Source organism: Plectropomus leopardus, chromosome 12, assembly GCF_008729295.1.
Source record: "Plectropomus leopardus isolate mb chromosome 12, YSFRI_Pleo_2.0, whole genome shotgun sequence".
Lineage (NCBI taxonomy): Eukaryota > Metazoa > Chordata > Actinopteri > Perciformes > Serranidae > Plectropomus > Plectropomus leopardus.
Window position 1 is genome coordinate 6,986,078 of NC_056474.1, and position 23,893 is coordinate 7,009,970.

Consider the following 23,893-nt stretch of genomic DNA (forward strand, 5'->3'; position numbering starts at 1 on the left):
AGCAGCAGCAGGAAAATATCGTAGCTGCATAAACGACGCCCTCTGGTGGTGGTACACCAAAAATTCATGAGATTTTTTAAAAAAAGTTGCTTTTAGTTTGAATTTTATTTCTTTTTTACTGAATATGTGGTATGAACAGACAACCTGAGAGTCTGTCTGTTCAAAAATAATTAATGCTTTTGCGTTCAAATCTTTTTCACATTTATAAATGTCCAATAGTAAAAGTAGATCCTAACATTTGACTCAACAAACCCACAAAACAATGCACGATATTTGAATGGTTTTATTTATATATTAACTATGGCAATAATAAATAAATCATAAATAACTGTCATCAGTTTGGTTCCATAAATCATGAGTCTGCTGATGATATGTGTATCAAACTTCAAATGTAAACTTTGAGATTGTACAGCATCCTTTTACTTCATGTGTAATATTGTTAAGTGGTTTTCTTTGTTTACAAATGATACAAAGTTTTTAATTTTGCCATTTTGAAACAAATGGATAACCGGAGCTACAATCGCGTGAGGAGAGGAGATCAAAAGAGCTGCTCAGCTTTGTGTTAAAATCAGCTGTTGCAGAGTTTTGACTTCACTCGGCAGTGAAATCGTTGGCAGTGGGCTCAGTCTGTTTTAACCGTCTTTGTGTGAGTCCGAGGACAAATCAAAGTCGCTTTATTTGTTGTCTCTGCAGAGGTGGAAAGTTAAAAACTCCGTCCTGTTTTTCTTCATCAACTCAAATCCACTGATGGAGAGTAGAAATGTTTTATGCATCTTTCAGAGAGTTAATGTGGGCGCACAGTTTGAGTGCTGGTCCCAGTTTAAGGTTCATGGTGCTGACCAGGTGCTCCTCTGTCAGAAGCAGCAGAGCCTGTCCGTCTATTTCTTGAGAGCGAAACTCCTCGGCTACATCCTGACCACCTGGAGAAAAGACAGATTACAGAATAAACAGTGTGTGTTCATTGTTTGAAGAATAACTTACTTATAAACATATATCAAGTTGGTAAAATATCAAGTTTCTACAAAAATACGTATTGTTAAAAACACGGGCCTCCTCCAGCTTTTATGAGGCAATTTACTAAAAGCTACCTCGGCTCTTCTTACCATCTGGCGACGTTAATTTGATGCACAGGAGGGGATTCATTTTATGTCCTTGACAGTAAAAACGGTGGTGTTTGCAGATTTTTCTTTAGAAATGAGAGAACAGTGAGAGGAAAACAAAAGTGTGCTACCAACCTACCCGCATAACATAAAAAGGGGTAATGTTTTTTTAAAATCTTGTTTACTTTTTGTGTATTATAGGATTTGAGAAAACATGGCGTTTTCTGTGTTTGGCAACTTATGAGCGTCACGATATTTTATTTTGTTTTGTACACGTTACTGGATTAATATGATGGCTGTCAGGCTTTAATTTTTTTCAGATGACCAAATGATCTTGTAGAAGTCATATAATGACTATGATCATATCATATTATTGACTGCAGTTTCAAATGTTCAGTTTAAACACTTTAATAGCTGTTTAAATTAAATTGTAATTTTATATTTTGAGGGGGAAAAAAATCAATAATTTCTATTCTAAAATCATTACAAACTGTCACAGTGTGCTCTGATTTATTGCATTTTAAAGTAAATGCAATTATCACAAAGATGAGCTGAACTCAGATTCTGCCTGCTTTAACTCAGACAGACTTTTACCACACTTAGACACCTTTTTCTGTAAAACAGAAAACACTTTAATTTTTTAAAATATTGTTTTTGGGGGTTTGTTTTTGCTCCCATAATACAAAGCACTAGTCATGAAGGAAATATTCAGTTCACTGCAAAAACAAAAATAAAAGCACTTAAAGATTAAAAAGGTAGAGTATTCAGTGGTCCCTGTGACTTTTATATATCATTAGATTATAATAACTGATGTATTGCCATAAAACCAGGATTTTATTCTTACAATTGTTTGATATGGAGCTCATTTTTATTTCTATTTTGTACAGAACAGCAGCTGGTGATTATTTTTATTTTGGATTAATCTGTTAAATATTTAATGTAGTTAATCCATTGATTGTTTTGTTTGTAAAAACTCTAAAAATGGTGAGAAATGTCAGCATAGTTACTCAGAGCTTAAAGGGACACTTTTACAATACCCTGTTTTGTCAAACCAGTTATCCAACCCTTTAAAAAAAATAGCTAAAATTTAAAAAAAAAAAAAAAAAGCAGAAAATCCTCATATTTCAAAAAGCGGACACATGAAATGTTTTCTCATGAAAAATGACTGACACGATAATCAAAATAGATAATTTTCTGTCAATCAACTAATTGTTTCAGCTGTACTTGTATATACTGTAAATTACCTAAAATTATAACAAAACATATTTTATGTTTGTATGCAAAAAAATATCTGTAAAGTTAAATCCGGCCGTCAGATACATGTAGTGAAGTAAAAAGTATTTTCCTCTGAAATGTTGTGGAGCAGAAGTGTGAAAAAAGGAGTCTTAATTAAAAGCACATGTACATCAACTTTGTACTTATGTTTAGTATTTGGATAAATTATTTCTGATACTCAGGGTGCAACTTTATCTGCCGTTTTCAGTGATAAAACACGTACTAAAGTGTCAGCAGTACCTGGCAGGGAGTTGATAAAAGAAAACACTCGTTCTACGTTCCACTGAGACGGACAGCCGACGTCTTCGTCCTCTTCTCCATCAGAAACACTGATTGTTTCTGTCATCGTCTGCTCCTGCTCTCTCTCCTGCGCTCTCTCCTGCTCTCTCTCCTGGTCTTTCTCTCTCTCGCGCGCTCTCTCGGCCTGTTTCCGGAGCCTGGTTGTCATGGGAACGGGAGGCTCATCTTCTTTTCTGTTCTGTTCCTGCTCTTCATCTTCTCTCACTGATCTTTGCCGGGTCTCCTCTGAGTCAAACGACCCACGAGCCTGTGGAGCACAAACACAAAGAAGACAATGTGTCTGCAGTGTTTTTGGTGCAGACTGTTAACAGTAAAGGTAAACCAGGTATACCAGTGGTTTATACAGTGTATTTTTACCACGAAAAACACATCAAAAACTAGATTTAAATCTAACCTGTACTTGAGCCCAAGTGGACGTTTGCAAACAGTTTTATGAAATTCCTTCAAGGCATTCTGGAGTTATCGCGTTCATGAGAATGAGACGGATACAAGGTGACGGTGACCTTGGCCTTTGACCAAATCTAATCAAGTCAAATTAAGTCATTTTTAAATTTCAAATTTAAAGACATTTCTTTAGGGTGTTTGTGAACTATTGCATTTGCAACAGTAGGACAGATGCAAGCTCACAGTGACCTTGACCTTTAACCTATGACCACCAAAGTCTAATCAGTTCATCCTCTAGTCTAAGTGGATGTTTGTGGCAAATTTGAAGAAATTTCCTCGACACAATCTTGAGATATTGTATTCACAAGAATCAGACGTACGTATGGATAACCCTGAAAACATAATGCTTCTGGACATTTTAAAAAAATAAATAAAATTGTGCCTCACAAGGTGGTCATCATTTTATTTACAGACTTTCCTGTTAGTTTTTTCTCTTCATTTCAACATATTTTAATCTCTTCCGACCTGGGCTGAAAACTCTTTTTGTAGACATAAAGAAGTGTCTCGGCTGAGTCTTTTTGAAACAGTATTTTTTATTTATGTGTTCACAGATCTGGAGTCTCCCTCTCCGCTCTGCCGCTGTCAGACGCAGCTGTTCCCCAGAGAGCGGCTCGTCTCAGAGGACCAGTGATCCCTGCAGCTCTCTGCGTTTTGCTACATGCATCAGGTGAGTGATAATAACTGACCTGTCTCAGAAAGTGTTCTCGGGAGGCTCCGTTGACTCTGCTGCTGGGGGGTCGTCCTCTCCGGCCCATCGGCCTGTGACCCCAGCGACCTGCTCTCAGCACAGTGATCCGCTTGGTGCAGCTCACACTGAACCTAAACACAGAGACAAAAAAATTAAATTAAGATTCATACAGTTCACTGCAGATTATCATATTTGAATAGTAATGTCACTGAAGTCTCAATGTCACTGCTGAAACCCAAAAGCCGTTTTAGATTTTATTTTCCTGTCGGAGTGCAGACTTGTTTTTATATTTATCCTACTTTTTTTTCTTTCTTTACAATTTTTATGGTATTTTTTTGTTTTTCTACTTTTTTCTTTTTTTTTTCTTCTTTTTTTGGTAATTTTCTTGTATATTTATTTTATTTTTATTTTTTTTTACCAATTTCTTGCTATTTTTTATTTCTTTTCTTTATAAATTACTCATTGCCTTCCGCCCATGTTTTTTAATGAGATCATGCTACCTTTCTCAGGTTCAAACAGTTAATTGGAGTGTCATTGGTGCATCTCGATGTGTGAGCGCTTAATTTACCTGCGGACACATGCCATGGAGCAGAAGCGTTTGGAGCGCAGGAAGGTGTGAGAGTAACCTCGGCTCCCGCAGAACTCGCACTGCAGCACACCTGACACACTCTCCACCAGCTCTGCAACTTCACAGGACCAGCTGTTAGTCACACACACACACACACACAGTATATATATATATATGTTTCCACACACACAAGTCAGCTACCATCTGCTGCAGGGCCGTCGTCGTCCATTTCTGAGTCTGTTGAATCCGACTGGTCAGCATCCAGCGGACTGTCCTCTGCTGCTGCGTCCCCGTTGGTTTGGATTTCCTGAGATTCAGGAAGTGAAGCCTGCTGGTCCGCTAACAGCGAGGACGAGACCACCTGCATAAAGAGTGTAAATCACAAGTTTCATCATGCTAAAATATTATATTGATTCGCTGGACAGCAAAACGATATCTGCTACGATCTGCTTCAGTTTCAGGGGCTGGCGATCGATAAGAGACGATATCAGTAGATACCGTAAAACTTCAGTTAATAGCCCGGGCTTTTGTTTGCCTAAATCACTGAAGTCAAAAGGTTTATATTTGGGACAGGCGTCTATATGCGACAGGCTTTTAATGAATTTCACACTAAACTTGCTCAGCAAAGATGGAAATACAATCAGATTATTTACCTGAAAATATAAATAGTTGTGTTTTCGTCCCCTAAAATGAGTTGTTTTTATCAACACGAGCAGCAGGTCCTCATTTATGCGGATCACCTTGTTGAGCAGCAATGTTTCTGCAGCTGCCCAAAATGGACAAACCAAACACTGGCTCCAGATAGGACCATTCACATTTTCATAATGACCTCAATAGTAAGAAGTCCATGTGCAATGAGCAGCGCCGGAGCATAAATCTGCTTTATTCAGCGTTTCTAGTCCGTTTGTTTTGGAGAGCAAGAGACCTCTGCTAATAATTAAGCTTCTGGTAAAAACCTCCTAAACACTGAGTTTAACTGGTTTCAATCTGCAATCCACTGCTAGATGCCACCAAATTCCCGTCAGTATACTTACACCTTTAATGTGAGACTAAAAAAAAGCCCTTTTTTTTATTTTGACACCAAAATTAAAAAACTGGAAATGTTTTATTCTACATTCTCTATCATACCTGCTCTGTAAACATTTGAATATTAAATAGTTATTATAATAACAAAATACAGTGCAAGAGCTTAACACTTAATGCTAATCCGGCGTTCATACCGGGAACGGCTCCAGGCCCTCTCGGATGACGAAGCCCTCTATGAGGTGTGTAAGGACGTGGGATGTGTGAATCCTGTCAGGGCTCCCTGGGACGCTGGTTGGGGAGGAGGGCGGCTGGCTGGGGCCTCTGACTGCAGCTGGCAGGACCAGAGGAGGTAGAGGAGGAGATGGAGGAGGAGGGTTGCTGCTGCTGGTGGTGGTGGTGGTGGTGGTGGTGGAGGAGGTGGTGGTGAGCTGGGAGGGCTCCTCCACCACTGGTGACCTGATCACTGAACGACTCGATGTGATGGAGGATGAATCCATCACTGCTGAGAGGCAGGAAAGAGAACAGAGCTTAGGGGTGTTTTCTAAAGAGAGGATACCAGTTGAACCAGGCTTATTCCAGTGATTCCAGTTTATTTTTAAGAAATTCTGTTTCCTAAAGGAGGTGTAAACAAGTGTGACCATGGAAACGCATTACTCCAGAGTAACCTTGTCCCAGATAGGTTATTTTTCAGTGGCAGACAGCCAATTTGAAGTCATTTGAACAGTATTTTAACCGTATGGAGGCTGTTATGTGATCATTCAAAACAAGTAACGTAATCCAACAAATAGAGAATTTAAAGGGACAGTTCAACCCAAAATCAAAAGCATATTTTCCCTTGTATTTGTAGTGCTGTTTATAAATCTAGATTGTTTTGGTGAGAGCTGCATAGTGTTGGAGATATCAGCCGTATGTCTGCCTTTTCTCCAATAAAATGGAACTAGATGGCACTCGACTTGTGCTCAAAATGCCAAATAACACATTTGAAAAACTCAACAGCAATGTCTCTTTCCAATAATCATGACCTGGTTACTCAAGATAATCCACAGACCTTTTTGTGAGCAGTTTCACATAGGAACTATTTTCTTTCTACCGAACTATACTGTGTCCAAACGTCCAGCAAATTCTGTGAACGTGATATCTCAAGAAGGGATTTTTTTCAAATTTGACACAAACATTCACTTGGACTCAATGATCAGCTGGGTAGATTTTGGTGGTCAAAGGTCAAAGGTGAAAATCAATGTGACCTCGTCCGTCTCATTCTTGTGAATGCGATATCTCAAGAACTCCTTGTGGGAATTCCTTCAAATTTGGCACAAACGTTCGAGTAGACTCAAGATTGAACTACTTAGATTTTGGTGGTCAAGGGTCAAGCTCACAGTGAGCTCATAAAACATGTTTTTGGCAATGACTCAATATCCTTGAGTGTCCACCTTGAAACTGTGCTGATTGTATCTTCTGTGTGTGAAGCATCCATGTTTTCACAGACATGGATGGAAACTGTAAGTGCAACTTGACTGATGTGGAGAGGCATACCATTGTGAGGCAGTATATCTATTTTTGTTTTTGGGGTGAACTGTCTCTTTAAGTTTCTAGGAAATGTTAATTATCGTATTGTCTTGCAAAATTTTCTGCACCAATTTTAGTGGTCAAATAAAGCTCCAAACCAGCTTTATGAAACAGATTTAGGTTCAAATTTTTAATTCAAGACACAGTAAGTTGCACTTTTATAATGCAGAGATTCTGTATTGTTAGAACGAGTTTTATTGGCCTCCATCTTTTCTGTTTTATTCCTCATCATATGTTACCTGCACCATTCTGCTTTGGAGGTCCATTGAGAGGTGTCAGGCTCCTGTCTCGCTGTGGATTGGGGGAACGTTCATTTTTCCTCTCCTCTGAGCTCAATCCATTCACTTTGCACGTTTGCCCCGACTAGAATTCAAAACACAACAAACCCTGGATCAAAAAAACACTGACAGCAGGCAATATTTACAGAACTTCACCACAATGCAGAGCAACTCACCGATGGCGTTTCATTTTGTCGGACTCTGTGCACTTTCAGATTGACAGCCACCGTCTGAGGAGGTGGGAGGTTCTGGTAGGGCATCTGGACCAGAGCCTCTGCTACAGGCAGCTCCTGCTCCGTCAGCAGCACCTGTCCCGACTGGACAGCCACAGCCTGGACCGAGTGGAGGGACAGTCTCTGGAGGGAGGCGGGGGGGTTCTGGGGCAGCCTGGGGAGAACCAGAGGCGGAGGAGGAGGTGGAGGCTGGTTCTGCACTTGTGGAAATGAGGTCCGACGCTGTGGAGCGGCCACCAGAGGCGGAGGCTGAGGCTGAATGGTGGCGGCTGGGATTGAGGTCGGAGCTGAGGATGCAAACACGCTGGTGCCAGATGGAGGAGAAGAAGAAGAGCAGGAGGGGTTTTGGGGGTCGTTGTTGGTTTGCGACTGGGTGCTGGGGGTGGTCATTCTTTTAACTGAAAGAGGAAGAGCGCTGGAGTTTGTTTCTGGTGGTGCGACTCTGAGGGCAATGGGCTGGAGCTGCCTGTGGTTTGGAGCTCCTCCTGTCGCCTGCTGGAGGATGAGCTGGTGGTGCGCAACCCGCTGACCTGGTGGACAGGACAGCTGCTGCTTGACCAGAGCGTGGGTCTGCACTGGAGAGTAAGCTGCAAGGAGAGTAACGCAAAGACAGACATGAGTATCTCTTTTTGGCGGGATCACCGTGGCGAGGACAACCCTGTAAATGTGAATGTCTGTCAGTTACTGATTGAGTAAGGAATGAAGCAACACCATTGTTTGCAGTAAGTGATGACATAGGAGTTGGTGTATCCCCGCTGGCAGTTGCTCTTTCGAAATAAAGGCTGACAGTATCAATGATGACGGCAGCACATGTAGATGCAGCAGCTAGTACCACAAATCCCTGCTACTTTTTCGACTCCATGGCCCCTTCTCCTGAAGCATGACTTTTCTATGATGAAGACTTAACAACATCGGAAAAGTTGTGTGGGGTTTGGACTGAATGCAGCAGACTGCAAGAGGATGCCCACCAACGGCATACATCGAGCAGCCAGTCCGGAGGGGAAGAACAAAACCGAAAGCACTGGATGAAGAGAGGAAGGAGAGCCGGCATCAGGACGAGGCTGACCTGACTTGGACTGAGAGCTGTTCCTCTACCAAGCTTTCTTCTGGCTAATGTGTGGTCGCAGGAGTGGATGAGATGCGATTGAGTCTCACTCAGCGACGGGATATCAGAGACTGCACACATCTTCACAGAGACATGGTAATGGCATGGCTGCAGGAATTGTACAATGCCATCAGCGGCAACATGCCTGCGCAACCGGATGGAAATTTCATATAGTTGCTGATTTTAATCAACTCATCCTTTATTTGCAAACATAGATCTAGTACAAATTTTAATTTCATTTTTTTAAATTGTTCATCTGAAACCACTGTTGCATCACAGCGTTGTGGAATCAGCAAGCTAGCTAGCTCACTGGTCAGCTGCAACATGAGTAAAATTTTCCTCACCTGGGGTTATAATCTGAGCTGCTGAGGCCAGCCTGGTGACATCAGCCGTTCCAGTTTCTGTTGGGGTGTCTGTCAGCTGGTTGGTTTTCGTCCCGCAGACTGACGTCTTGGATAAAGAGTTGGCCGAAGTCACGGCTTGTGTCTGGGTGGATGGCTTTAAAATCACACTGTGGGCGGCGGCCAGAGCTCCAGGCAAGTGGGCACGCAGAGCGAGATTCTGCACCTGAATACAAACAAACGGGAAATCACTTCTACACTGTTTATAAAAGCCCAACTTTATACATGACTGTTCTATCATTAAGTTTCTCACTTATGTATTTCTCTCATAACTTTAAAGTTTGCAATCTGGCTCATGCTTGAGGTTTGTGACATCCTGAACTCCGTGACTGTGCGGTTTTGTGGCGTACATGCATTATTCTAATTTAGTGCCTGGCAAAGTTTGTACCTGAGAGGAGGTAGGTAAGGAGGAGCAGGAGGTGACAGCAGGGAGGTCTGACTGAACTGCAGCCACCGTGGCAGCAGGGGTTAGAATGAGCTTACAGAAGAAAAGCAAAAAGCAGGGAGACAGGTGGCGTGGTGGTTACAAATAAACAAATTGCATGTTGTGAGAAAACATAAGAAAAACACATTCACCAAAAATAGAAACAGGACAAACAAGTCATGCAGTTTTTAAGTAGGTCCAACAACTTTGGTTTGTACCATCTGAGTGCGAAGGTACATCTGAGCTTGGTTACAGTTGGCGGGTCTGTTTCCCAGGAGCATGGTCTGCTGGGATATGGTGGTCGCAGCACCAGTGGAGGTTTGGGTTCGACCAATCAGCTGTGCTGTCACTGGAGATGCTGGTAAAGTTATCTGGATAAAAGAAAGAGTTTAATGAGACAGTTTACTCCAAAATCAAAAATAAATATTTTTCATCTTTCCTGTAGTGATTTTTAAAATCAATTTAAAGCAGAGATACTCAGCTTGCTTTGCTTAGGGGCCACTTTTGCAAAATGACAGGAGGCCAGGGGCCAGTTGCAGCAGCCCCATAAATGTTTCTGAGATTTTAGGACATTTCTGGGACTTTGGGACATTTCTAGGGTTTTAGGATGTCTCTGGGATTTTAGGACTTGTCTAGTATTTTAAACCATTTCCAAGATTTTAGGACATTTTTGTGTCCTTTTGTGTGAGTTGCAGTGTTAGAGATAACGGCCGTGGAGATGTCTGCCTTCTCGCCAATATAACGGAATTAGATGGCACTTGGCATGTGATGCTCAAAGCTGAAAAATATATTTGAAAAACTCGAAAAACTTTGAGAAAACAATGTCTCTTTCCAGAAAACATGACCCGTAGGAACTACAGAACTACCTTTTCTCTATTATTGCCAACTGTACCACTGTGCAGGAGGAGGCGTGCATCGGCTCATGGACAACAGGCTCATGATTGTGACAGGAGGAGGTGAAAACATTAATGTCATCCTTCATGCTAGCTCAACTAGCTCAGAGGTGCTAAGTGGATTAGCAGTAGATGCATGCTCCCTTCTACTTGTGCTCGGAGCAGCTCAGATTGATGAGTCATAACACAGAAACTTACTGAGTTTTGGGAAACGCCAGCAGGCTGATGAACCAAACTGCCGCTGGATGAAGAGGGCGACTGCCTCTGACAGACTGAAGCCTGAAAAACATCAGAGAGACATCACACTCATGACACTGTGTTAAAACGACTCTCCATGCTTAAACTAACACACGACAGACACCATCTGACCTGCTGTATGGTGGCCAGACTCTGCAGATGGGGGTTGTGCTGGTGCTGGTGCAGGGCGGCTGTCTGCAGCATGAGGTGCTGCTGCTGGGCTGCGTACATCTGATGCAGGTACTGGGCCGCCATGCTCTGAGGTCTGTGGATGGCATGCTGGATCACCTGTTGGATGATGGACACATCTTGCACATTACTTATGAACTGAAGTCCACTATCTGCAACACAAGGATTTTAGTCTCCAGGTTATTATTCCATTTGCTTTCATTGCAGTAAAAAGAGGAAACTTTGTAGCATTTAGAACATTTAATTTTGAAAAAATCTTATCCGATGTTAGGATTCAAATACTCCAAGAATTAAATACTTGTAATGCTTTGTAATGGGTACTTTTCTTTTTGAGATATGAAAATTCAGTAATTGAAATGCTCCAAGCAGTGCAACGAAAGACTGTCTATTTCCAGTTCTGATTATCTTTCGTAAGATGTCATCTACTTGCTAATCAAAATAAACAATGCATGCAGGGGTCTATTATCTGGACCACCTGACAGCCAAGCAATACATGCCTGCAAAGGTTCCAGATATTGAATTTAACTGGACTACCTGCCTTTATTGTAAGTTACAACACCTACATAGGTCGTAGATGTTGTCTATTACCTGGACTACATGTCTGTCAAATTGTACAGTGCATACAGAGGTCCTTGGTACTGTCTTTTACGTGGACTACCAGCCTGTCCTATTGTAAGCTACAATGCCTGCATAGGTCTCAAATATACTGATACTGTCTGTTACATGGACGTTCCTCTTGTCAAACTAGACAATGCATGCAGAGGACCCTGGTACAGTCTATCACCTAAACTACTCTGCCTTTTCCTTCATATCGTTTAATGCAAGCAGAGGTACCGGGCTCAGTCTATTACCTGGACCGCCTGTCTGTCGGGTGAGATGATGCTGAGGGAAGCACAGGGCGCCTGGGTGCACGTGGTGCTGCCAGAGCTGGCTGTTGCCATGGTGACAGCTGCTGATGTAGTGGGGGTGGTGGCCACAGTCCTATTAGTCTCTGCCTGCTTCTCTCCAGGGTCCTGTCTGTCCATCTCCCAGGTCACTCAGAGTCAGTAATGGAAAAACTGTGGAGGTGAAACAGACAGGAATTAACAGCCTGAAGTTAAACGAGACAGGCACAACTTCAGCTGAATCAGGGTGATGATGGCTCTGTGCTGCAGCTCTTTGTTGTCACGTAAAACGTCTCTGCAGCACGAGCTTTGCTGAGAGAACACGTTAATGTTGCAAAGAATTAAACCGTTTTACATAAATTGCTTTTATTTTGAAAATACGAATTAATTACATTGAGTTCACTGCAGATCTCTTCTTTAATTAAAGGACTGTCTATACTTGTGTTATTACAAAGCTACAATAAAAACGGTTTGTCAGACAGAAACAAATGCCTAGACGAATGACATTCGTCAACATGATTAGTCTGTTCAGTTTAAGTTTAACTTGCTTCACTCTTCAGGAAATTTACCCAAAAAGCAATTGAAATAGCAAATAAAATGAATATAAAGTCACACAAATAAATAAATAAATAACGCATTGTAAATTTGACAAGTTGATTTTACTTTTTTTATATTTAATCATAACATAACAACAACATACAATTTTGTTGTATCACTTCACTTCACAAAACTAGCCAACCAAAATGATTAGTAAACAATATTTACATATTAACATACCTAAAGATTAATAGTTTTACTTACCATTTTCAAGGCAATCAGTTTCCAAGATTTTTTTTTACATTAGATGAACTCATCTGATTTCACAGTGCACAGTGACATATAATATATAATATAATAACAACAACAACAACAACAACAACAACAATAATAATAAACGATCAGATGTAGCACTTAAATAAACAGAACAATATATTTCTGGTTCATAAAAATCTCATATAGGTTACACATAGTCTATATAAACCTATGCGTTTTATTATACACCAATTTTATTTATTATTTTGTCTTTTAAATTAATGTATATAATTGAAAAGTACATTAAATAAAATGTTGAGTAACCAAACTTAACTTTGTGGTTAAGGTTAGAGCATCTATTTTTTTCTATTTTTCTTTGGTCATTTTAATATAGAAAGCATAACTGCATCAACAAAATTATACCTAAGTTAGAAACAAATATGACATCAGCATGAAGAAAAACAGATGGATTGCATGTAACCTATGAAAACATTGTTATGAATACCTAATATGAAAAAAGTAAATCGTTACATTACAGATCTATTTTCAAAATAGGTGTAAAGGTTATTTTGTGCCACATCTGGAGAGAGAAAAACGTCAGACAAAGGTGCCACAACAGATGCTTTTTTTCTCTTTTAATTGCTGATAAAGCCTGCTAAATATATTTTCACGATAATAATATAATCATCTGAAAGGGCTAGCCTTCAAATAGTCAAATTCTTTGCCATATTTCATGGGGATGAACCCTGAAGATGTGTTTCAGCAGGATGAATATTGATTGCTTTTTGCTGCAGAGCCGCTTCTGTCCAATTAAACACCGGCAGCTTATCCTCGATAAAACCTAAACCACCGCAAAATCATCTTATCTTAAATGCACTGTCCATAATTTCGGAACCTTAGCATTAATACATTCAGCACATCTGGATGTGACTCCCTGTCTGTCTGTCTATCTGTGTGTCTGTCTGTCTGCCTCGCGCTTCATGCATGCACAATCATCACCTCTTGTCGGCGTTACCTGCCTGCTATTGACGGACCATCAGGCCATCAGGAGCTGACCAGACCCCGGCACTCTGTCCCAGTCATGAAGACTACGGATGCGTCAGTATTGTCTAAAATGGAGATTAAAAAAAATCAGACGGTACACAACAGGCAATAAAAAGCGGCTTGATACAGCACCGCTCGCAGTGCGGGAGGACCTTCCACAGCCGGAGTCCGCTGCGCGCTGCTGCGTGGACAGACAGGGACAGTCCCGCAGATGTTTGACCGCTTCAAAAGTGCGTTTTACGTGGCTTTTATTTAGGTATCTTGTATCATGATGATATATAATGCTTTATAGATATCGGCTCAAAAAAGAAGACTGTGTTGATGGATTTAAACTCTGTAATTTTCAACTCTTTTCAAATGTCCGAAAATGCAAAAAGATGCTTCAAAAAACGAGCTGATACAAACATTAAGTTTCCTCCACTGCAAAATCTGCCAAGCTGATCTTAACTTAACAAAGTTTAGGAAAGTGATTGCCTTGAAAAATGTAGGCCTAAGTATATATAATCAGGCTGTTAGTCTTCATTTATGGCTACTTGATATAATTGTTGAGTTCACTATAAATCTAGTTATATTTACATGATTTTGTGAAGTTTTTTAAACTAAAAAGAACACAGTTTTATGTTTTTTTTAAAACATGATAACAAAACAGAACTAGCAGATTTCCTAAATTCATCATTTGCAAAATGATCTGTGTCATGATCAAGTTAAATCAGATTAACATGATTTATTAAAGTTGCCAGCACCTAGAAAATTCAAGGTAATTCCATGTGTCATTTTTAAGTTGCAACAACTTCACACAATTACAACAAAATTATGAGTAATGCTAACATTTAAATATAAACTAAACATAAAGGTTACAAGTTTTTTTTACTACTATATCTTTATAAGACTTTACAGTGTCTTTTAAATAATACTCCCTCCCATTGTTTTCTCAGAAGACACTTTACAGTTAGTGTATTTTATCTATAAATAAAACAGGAAGAAAAAATGTGTGTTTGCAAACTGCATCGTAAAAAAATGCAGCATTAAATAAGTCAGTACATAACAGACAAAAGGAAAGTTGAAGCATATGGATATCATGACAGTAATATGCAAAATAAAGTTGACTTATTTTACACTGACATTAATATCTATTTGCGATAAATTTGCAAGAATCAGTTTGTATATGTTGTGTTTGGAAATGAAACGAGCCACAAAAAAAAGAGAGAGAATGCATCATGATAAAAAATACATAAAATGAATCAGCATAAATAGGGACTGTACTTTATTTATCAGAGTGGCATCATGATATGATGATATCATGATCTTCACAGGATCAACATATTTTTCCTTGAGCCTCCCTGAGTGACTGGGGGATATGTGACCCTGAACCACACCCTCCATTCTCATAAATAACGAACAGTCCCTTAGTCCGGACGGAATTTTTGATTTTAAGAATAGGTTGACAAAAACGAATGCATATTTATGCAACAAAAGTATGTATAGCTACACGATTAATGATTAATTGGCTTATTAGGTGCATCAGGACAGAAAGAAGGCTGACAGAAGGACACAAAAGAGAGAAAAAGAACAGACGGGAAAGAAAGAAAGGCAGACAAAGAGAGGAAACTGACAGAAAGAAAATACAGAAAGAAAAGGATGGACAGACAGACAGAATGTTGTGCATAAAGCTTATGCTTAATGTTTGGGTGTCTCTCTCTGTCCCACAGGAATAACATAAATAAAATAAAAAACAAAAACAACAGTATTTTATACAGTGAACACACTGGACATTTGGGTGACAGGTGTCCCCGGGGCTCATCCTGGGGGACAGCCATGGGGACAGCTCGCTCTCAGTTGCGAAGGATGCTCTTTTCACGTGGTGTTCAAGCACTGTCAGAAGTATTTAATAAGTCTTAAATGGATAAAACTGCGCGAATCACCAGGAAAAAAATGTTTGAACCACAGACTGAACATAATCTGATTTATGATTTAAACATGCACGTGTAGATAAAATGAATGGCTAAGGGAGACGCAGCAAGCAACAGAGACAGATTTAAATTTTATTTATTTGTTAATGTTTACTAATGTTGCAATGCATTAAACAAATAGGCCTGAGTTTTATTTAATTACAATATTACTAATATCCAAAGCAATTACTTATATTTTTATAGTTAATGTAAACCTGTTGTGTAGACAGCGTGTGTATTTTGTGTTATCTTTTATCAATCACATCCATTCACTTTATATTCATTCTAGCACGGCAGCTCACAGTTACTCACCTACTTCTAAAAATAAATAAATAAAAGGAAGTACACAAATGCTTTTGCCTTTGTTACCGGCCAATTATGATGTTATTTCCGAATCAAGGCACTTGAAAGCGCGACATGTCTTGAGGACTTTTACGATGTCCGAGCTCAGATGTTTGAACCCGAAAGCAGCACTTACCCACAAAAAGTATTTCAGTTGGTACAGTCGGGATGCTTTCAAGTTATTTATTTAACTTTTCGGATTTGTTAATTATATTATACTGGTTTGTTGTACTTCGTTAACGTCAAAATTCTATAAAACAGTTTATTTTAATGTTTTAAATGTTATATTTGTCAAACGTTACATGTCTGTTTCTCTAAGCGCCTCCCCCAAGCATTCCGACAATGGACTCGCCCGCCGTTAGGCCTTTGCAGTAGGGAGTTGTTTGGTGGACCCCGCAAGTTTTTCTTTACTTTACATGTTATTTTTGTTTCTCTAAGGAAGGCCAAATTCTTCATTTCTATCATCACTTGCTTCGTTGTTGACTCGGTGTGTCGACGGACTTTATAAACAAAGGTTTCGGGGCGTGATACACAACTAGAGACACCAAAGAAGGAAGGAAGGCATCGGTGACTCGGACCGACCGCGGCTGAGCTTATGATGCCGACGTTGCGGGACAGCACCATGTCCCACCCCGGCGAGAATTCCCACCAAGTCCGGGTGAAAGCGTACTATAAAGGGTAAGACTTCGCTGTTTCTCCCTCTATGTCAGCGACGTTATTTGTAACCACACTAGGAGCAATTCTGGACTTGTAAAGGTGGCTAAGCTAACATTAGCTAACCCAGCTAACGGCTGGCTAATGTTGGGTACCAGGTTCAGGTCAACTTGTCCAGGCGGACAGACAGGTGAGACTGTCCAGACGTGCTGTCACTGTAAGACCAGGCTTTCTGTGCTGGTTAAGAAATGTCCCTGTAAGACGGTGAAGTTGTCAAGTGGTTTAATTCTCTAAATTAAATGTGACACAGTTGGGAAGCTTTGGAGCTAGTCTGTCAGCTAGTTAGCTAACAGTTGCTGCCATTAGTTGTACTATCTGTCACTGGCAGAAATTATTGAGTTTATTAGCCCAATTTGATAATGTTTCTAATTAACCTGGCATGTTGTTATACATTGACTAACATGAATTTCTTACTGGCAGTTTTGGCAAGTTGACGTGATGTAATTTAGGGATTGCCAGTCTGACAACAGGAAATTGTGACAGTGTTTATTGATCAGAACCAGAAGAGTTATATACAGTAGGTTCACTCTTACAGTTAATTTTGCTTTGATATTTGGTGCCTAAAATTAACACATTAATAAGAAATAGTAATAATGAACTACTGCAAAAGTTAAGAATATAATATGGCAGCCACAGATAATAAGGCCAGACAAGCAGCTTTATATGAAAAGATAGCAATATGTATTTGCTACAAAAATACTTTCTTGGATAAAATCAACTTCACACAGGAAGAACCAGGTTGGGCACTTAACAACATACTGAATCAGGCATCCCCATACTGGGAAGGGAAACTCACAAGATATGTCTTAGATCAGGCATGTCGATGACCCTCTGATTAATTTCATTCAGCCCTAGATTGACTTTCAATGAACTATGGCCAGCCACACAATATTGGTTTTTCAAGAATAATCACTTTGCACGTCACGTTACAGTGGCTGGACAACAGCGTGTAGACATTCATCAATTTGGAACTACTGTGTTCTCATAAACAGACTGTAAACAAGCAAACTGGCAGGTTATCTAACAGCAGCTAATCTTGTTTTTTGCAATTTTTTTTTTTTAAATTAGCTTTTTGATGCAAGAAGCAGCTCCCTGCCCAGGTATTTTCACATTATATAATTTGGCTCTCATTCAAAAAAAGTTTAAACACCCCTGCCTTAGATTCTCAAAGTTGTAGCGGTGGGCACAAATAAATCAAAACCAAAAAAAGAAACATAAGAAATTACAAAGGAGATGGCTCACTTACTGCGAACAAAACAAAATAAAAGCAGAATTAATCCCTTAAAGCTACTATTTGCAATAAAGCAAAACAAGCAAACAAAACTGAAAGAAAATAAACCCACTGGCTAAGCAGCAAACCCCTGTGTGGATTTCTTCACATTTAGAATAAAAAAATTACGATAGAAATATGAAAAAGATTCTACAAAAATACTATATATGTCTTTAGTGTAGGGAATATGTGCAATTTGTAGGGATTATTATTTTGATTAAGTACTAAATAGTTTAATCTATGAAATGTCCAATAAAAAGTGAAAATGCCAGTCACAAGTCCTGAAAGCCCTACATTTGTCCTCAAATATTCAATATGTAGTCTGAACAACAATCCAAAACCTGAATATGATCAATTTACAACAATATCAAACATAACTTACAATCACCAGATTTGAGAAGCTGGAACTCAAATATATTTGACATTTTTGTTTCAGTTAAATACTTATGTGATCAGTTATCAAAATTGCTGCTGATTAATTTTCTGTCATCAGACAAATTGATTAATTGTTTCAGCTGGAGCTTTAACCATCTCTATAATGCCTACAGTTAAAATAGGCTGTCAATCCAGCTGAGAAGAGCGCTGCTGTGGGAAACACTTCTCAAAGGGAAAAAGATAAAGACAAACAAGAGATTATAAACACATACATCTATCAATATACTATTCATTTGTTTGAGTATGGAGATGCCAGTGCTTTGAGTTTTTGTCAAGCCTGGCATAGGCAGTTCAGCTGTTTTAGTTTCGCACTTGGATGTGATGATGGAAAATCATTGGTCACCCGGTTGTTTTCATGACACTCCCTGCTCCGCTGGCTCTGTTTGATGGAGCCAGTGATTGGAGCCCTGCCAAAACTTGAAAAACGTGAAGTGCAAGTCACCTCGGCCAGACCTGTTGTATTTCTGACGGGCTCTGTGACACACCTGATGAACACTGTTATATGTGTTGATCATTAGGTGTCATTGCACAGGAGAAAGCATCTGAAGTATTTATGAGGCGGCTGCTGAGGAATGTCAGCTATGCTGCCAAAGAGGGAATGCGGTAAGATGGTCTCGCTGTTTGGCTATTAAGTCAGGAAGTCATCAGTGTTGTTATTGTTTTCTTGCAAGAGTTAGGAGTGGAAGATTGAAGAGTTGCACATATTCTATATATCAGATTGGTACTGACTGATCAGGTATCAGCTACATGTTAGAACTGTTTCTTTACTGTTTTCACCAGCCCTGTCAACATTAGGATGGCTGGTATAGTTTTCATCTTGTGAGTCCATATATGTGTGTGTCATGAGGGTCAAATGTGGTCCTTGTGACGCCTATTATAGAGGGAACTACCACAGATGCAGTTTTAATTACTTTGCCAGGTGTTTATATTTCTGCCTGACTGTCTGTCCGTCACTGCAATAGCATCACAAGCATGCAAGATGCAGCTACAAAACTTTACAGGTGTGCAGTTGAGATCATATTAAGGGCAGAGTTTGAGGATGGGTGCGGCTTGAGCAAAGGGGCTGGAAGTAGAGGGTAGTAAGTAGGGAAGGGGCCATTGGCTCCCCCACTTTGCACAGGGATCAGTTTTACAAAAACACTTTAGGCCAGGGGCCAGCGTATAAACAAACGTTAATATTTAATACATGAATAATTATTCTTGACCTCTGTTGGGGGGGTGTCCAGTTTTTTTCTTCTTTTTTTATAAACAAGCTCTATTTTGATGCCTTTTTATGCACTCTGACACCTTATTTACATTTAAAGTACAAAAAAAAATCCCAGTGTGAATTACTTTATTTTCACCCTCCACATTATCATAGGCCAGATTTGGCCCAGAGGCTGTTAGTTGAGAATCACTGCTTTAAGACAATATAATGTATAATTTATTTAATAAAGGTCACACAAACCTCATTGAAAAAGTTGTTTGTAGAAAAAAATATTCAGCAACTATTTTGATAATGGATTGTTTCAGTATTGTTTTCTATAATTTTTCGAGCAAAAATAGTCAAATAAGTGCTACACATTATCAGGTCTCAGCTTCTCAGATGGCAAGATTTCTGATGTCTCTTTTTCATTTATAATAGTGAGCTAAAACAAAAAGACACTTGAAGATGTCACCTTGGGCTTTGCAAACTTATTATCATTTTCTCACAGCGTTTTGACCAGATTAATGTTTATCGATAGTAAAAATAATTGTTAGCAGCCCAAGTAAATGTGTGACATAAAGGTTAGAGAGTCTGCAGGTCTCCCTGCAATCCAAACACTCCAGAGCCTCACATCACTGATAAGTTTTAAAGTGGTAATCAATAAAATCAACTGGCAGAGGGATTCTTTGTTCAACCTTTTAAACATCCAAATACCAAAGTAAACCTGACTCTCTGAATGCTCAGACTTCTTGGTAGTGTCTCAGCTCATCTATTTTCAGTATAATTTCCTTTCCGAGTCCATTCATTCCTATTTGCATGTCTGCTATCGGTCAGCGCCAGCCTCAGCAGACTGGTGTCAGCCTGTAGCAGTCGCAGCCTGTCACTGGCTGTCATTCAGGTTGACGGTCAATAGAGAAGGCTGTAAATGCACTGACCACATGACGAGAAACTGACTGATTCAGATGCTATGCAGTAGTAGTGATGGACTGAGAATAAAAGTGTAGTGTAAAAGACAGTCTCCTGATAATGTTCTCCATCATGTTGTTTGTCCCAAGTTATGTCTCTATAGTCATTTTTCTGCCTAATAATCGAAAAACCTGTCACATATTCAGTTTTTATTTTTATAATAAAGAAAAAAGAAAAACAGCAAATTCTCCCTTAAAGAAGCTGTTTGTTTTTTTACTTTCTTGCTTGAAAAGTGACAAATAGTTTTATAAACTTTCAAAATATTTGCCAATTAATTATAATTTCTAACACAGACTTTTCAGCTCTTTAGTATTGCAATGTGGAGACAGATGGAGCAGTAGGACGCCAGGAGATGGGCTTGGCGATATGGCTTTAAAATAATACCACAATTATATTTTGAAATCTCCTCTAAATTACTAAAATAAAAAAAAATTAAATGAACCAGTTACAAAAAAGTAGCTACTGCCATAAAATAAAGTTACATAAACTACAGTTTTAATAAAATACTGTTATAATGTTAAATAACGTTAAGTATAATGTTGTTATAGTAAAGTTAAATAAAGTAGTTAATTTAATTAAATCAATCAAAGCAGAACCCATTTTGTGATAATTTTGAAAGACCCGGTTTGTTTCAGGCAGGAAGTGTTGATGTTTTTGCTGTGGACTCAACACTTCTGGTCAGCAGTTGGATGTTAGCGCTGGCACAAAGTTAAACTGTAGCTCTCTGGTTCATATATTACAAAAATTTCCGAGTCGCACTGGTGCTCCATGGTCGCAAAATGTGACTAGATAGTCGCGATCGTAGCTCTGCAGGTAGAAAAACACAAAGCTGCGCCTGCTCAATCTACCGCCACTACTATTCATTAAGTTAGACTGTTACTGCAGCGCCATTAAACATGATGATTTATTTCTGTATGCTGGAAACAGACTATATTAATAGTATTTGCAAGTCATAGTGGTGCTGTGTTTGACTTTTCATGCCCAAACCAGGTCCAAACAACAGAAGTAGCCTCTCTTTTGGGTATTTACTCCTCGTTTTGAGTAGGCTGGTCAGTGTCAGTGTCTTGTGCAGAATCCCAGTGTTCATTATCGCTTTCCAGCTTCTCTGTGTTAGCTTGTTTTGGTGCCCTGTGTTTTGTAGACGTCCCCTAGGCCACACAGACAGACACAAAGCCTTATCAGATAATGTCAATGGAATAAAAAATATAGCATAATAGGAAACAATAGACTTTTTTTTATCTTCAGATGATATATTTCATCATATTTCACAGTCCTGTTGTGTGTATGTATGTGAAGATATATAATGTTTTAACAGCCAAAAAAGAAGCCAAAATGGAAAAGGCTTTACATAGACACCTCAATTAATCAAAAGAAGTTTGATCCTCATCCTGCATGTCTGACATGATGTGCAGACGGAGCAAATTTATCAAGAAGTTTATTGTTGTAATGTGAGTAATTATTCCTATCCAAGCAATACATTTGTGCATTCTTTCTTATTTTCTTTAGTTAGCATGAAGGACTGTGTTTTACCAGAATGGATAAACAGGAGTTGTTGACGTGTTGGTCACATTTTTAACCAGTTTTTTTTTCTAGTTGGAGGAATCTGTTTGTGTGGGCTCAGGAAAGCAATCTTCTGATGCGCTCCTCTTTCTGTGTTTTCAGTCAGCTTACCATAGATCTGATTTGTCTTTTTAGACGTACAAAACCTTTTTGTCAGTCTATTTCTGAAGTTAAAGTTGACATGCAACTTGAAGTTATAGCTACTGTATCAGGTCCTCTAGAAAAACAAAACATTTCTGTGTTTTACTGCCTGTGTGTGACGATGTCAGACCAGAAAAAAACATTATTTTGTGTAGTTGCCCCCACCGACTAACACAGGGCTTCTTTATGTTTGCTGACTTCAGGAGTCCTGTGGAAGGCATGTTGTTTGGCAGGAAACTGGGATTACACCGGCTCGACGGAGCAGTTCAGACATTTTCCTCTTTTGAAAGGAGTTGCTCTTCTCTTTCAAAGACTCTGCCATCTGCATCAGTGCTTCAAGGCTCGGCTTTGTTTAAAATACGGGAAGCGTTCCTTGTCTTGCCATTTACTTTTACTCTGAAAGCCCCTCAAGCATTGAACCACGAAGTCGCGCACCCCTCACCCCTCCGCTGACACACATCTTCACTAACGAGTATCACAGAGTCTCAGCTGCTGTTAACATGCGTGCGATGTATTGTCTGTTGCGGCGTCTTCACATCCTGCACATTGTGTTTAATACAGCTCGAGTGTTTGCATACACGTATCTGTGTGGCGTTTTCGAGTGACCTTGTCTATGGCTCAGCAGGCGCGTGTTTGGCTGGTGCTATTGTGCTGTGTGGAGCGAGGCACCCTCCTGTTCGCCGCAGCAGGAGGGCAGTGTTGCCTGGAGACAACCGCATCCTGGAGTCTATGTTTCAATCACCCTGACCTGTTGGCTGTTTTGGTAACTTCAGCTTCAACATTAGTCTATTTGCTTCAGTGTGTTTATGTTGCTTCAAATATTAGTGTGAAGTAGGCTTCCGTGATGTTGGTTTACAAGGGAATTATTTAGAAATCCCAATGGTGTGATTTTACATACCGTCATGCATCTTTCTATTAACTTCAGGTTGTATTGAGGATGTTTGCATGCAGTGACCATCACATGCCGTGGAGGTTACGCCCCAGCCACGCTGCATGCGTGTGCAGTGTGTGTTCACACTTGCAGTGTTTGCTGTAGCAGAGACGCTTAATGTAATAACTACTGTATTTCCACAATTAAAAGCACAAATCCCTCTCGTTTATGAAGCTGTGGGAACTACTGCTTTCCTCTGCAAATGATTCACAGTAAAATGCCTTGTCTCAACAACTGACGTTGATTGACTGACGTTATTATCGAAGTGTTTTTATTTTGAAACACAAACAGGAAAGGTTAAGTAAAAAAAGATAAAATTGTATTTCCTCATGTCTGTGCCACATAAAGACATGAAAACTGATGTAAAAGGTGGTATAGAGTCAATATAATGATCAAAAGTCCATTTTCACAGTCTGTTTTTGCTGAAAACCAAGCACATCATGTGGAAAGTCAGTGAGACTCTGTTTCTCTACATGTGCTGCAGCTGAGTGGCGAGCGAGTGCCATTAGCGTGGCTGCTGCTGTGATCTGGTAACATGGACCTAAAAAAAAAAAAAAACAGGATGGAGAAGTCTTAGGTAAAAGAGAGAAACATTATAGAAGTTGTATGGTTGTCTTTCTCTGTTTAATAAGCAAAATAGGTGTAAAGATGTTACCTTTTGTTGACATCTTGTGAGTGTATTGTGTATTGAGTAGTAGGGTTTGGATCACACACAGATATGGACATATACCGCATACCCCGGTGAAATTCCAGGAAGGCGTAGAGTTATGAAAAAAAAAAAACACCTAAGTTTAGTGTGAAGTGCTAGCGTGTGATTCTGGACATCCGAGCGTGTGCACGTGGTAGTATGAAGGTGTTGCAGGGGGCATACGTGGTGCCGGTGACAGAGAGATTGATGGTCCGAGGTGTTCATGGAAGCCCAGAGAGGCACCCGCACCCTTCTTCCTGCTTG

At 39.7% G+C, this 23,893-nt stretch overlaps 2 protein-coding genes across 2 annotated transcripts in view; one reads left to right on the forward strand and one right to left on the reverse strand.

The window, feature by feature from the left end:
- Positions 1-451: 451 nt before the first annotated feature.
- On the reverse strand, positions 452-13,489 carry phc3 (polyhomeotic homolog 3 (Drosophila)). The gene is made up of 15 exons (XM_042498418.1): positions 13,419-13,489; positions 11,579-11,785; positions 10,671-10,826; positions 10,500-10,580; positions 9,627-9,779; positions 9,373-9,462; positions 8,928-9,150; positions 7,422-8,065; positions 7,207-7,330; positions 5,596-5,903; positions 4,577-4,736; positions 4,376-4,493; positions 3,806-3,938; positions 2,616-2,922; positions 452-920 (listed from the first exon to the last, which is right to left on the reverse strand). Exons 2-15 carry the CDS (start codon positions 11,750-11,752, stop codon positions 766-768), a joined length of 2,826 nt encoding a protein of 941 aa, XP_042354352.1. The 5' UTR covers positions 11,753-11,785; positions 13,419-13,489; the 3' UTR covers positions 452-765.
- A 2,601-nt stretch (positions 13,490-16,090) lies between these two features.
- prkci (protein kinase C, iota) overlaps positions 16,091-23,893 on the forward strand; it is a 41,596-nt gene continuing 33,793 nt past the window's right edge. The window contains exon 1 of the mRNA XM_042497331.1: positions 16,091-16,416. Within this exon, the coding sequence (XP_042353265.1) occupies positions 16,334-16,416 (83 nt within the window). The 5' untranslated portion in view covers positions 16,091-16,333. The remainder of the gene's footprint in view (positions 16,417-23,893) is intronic.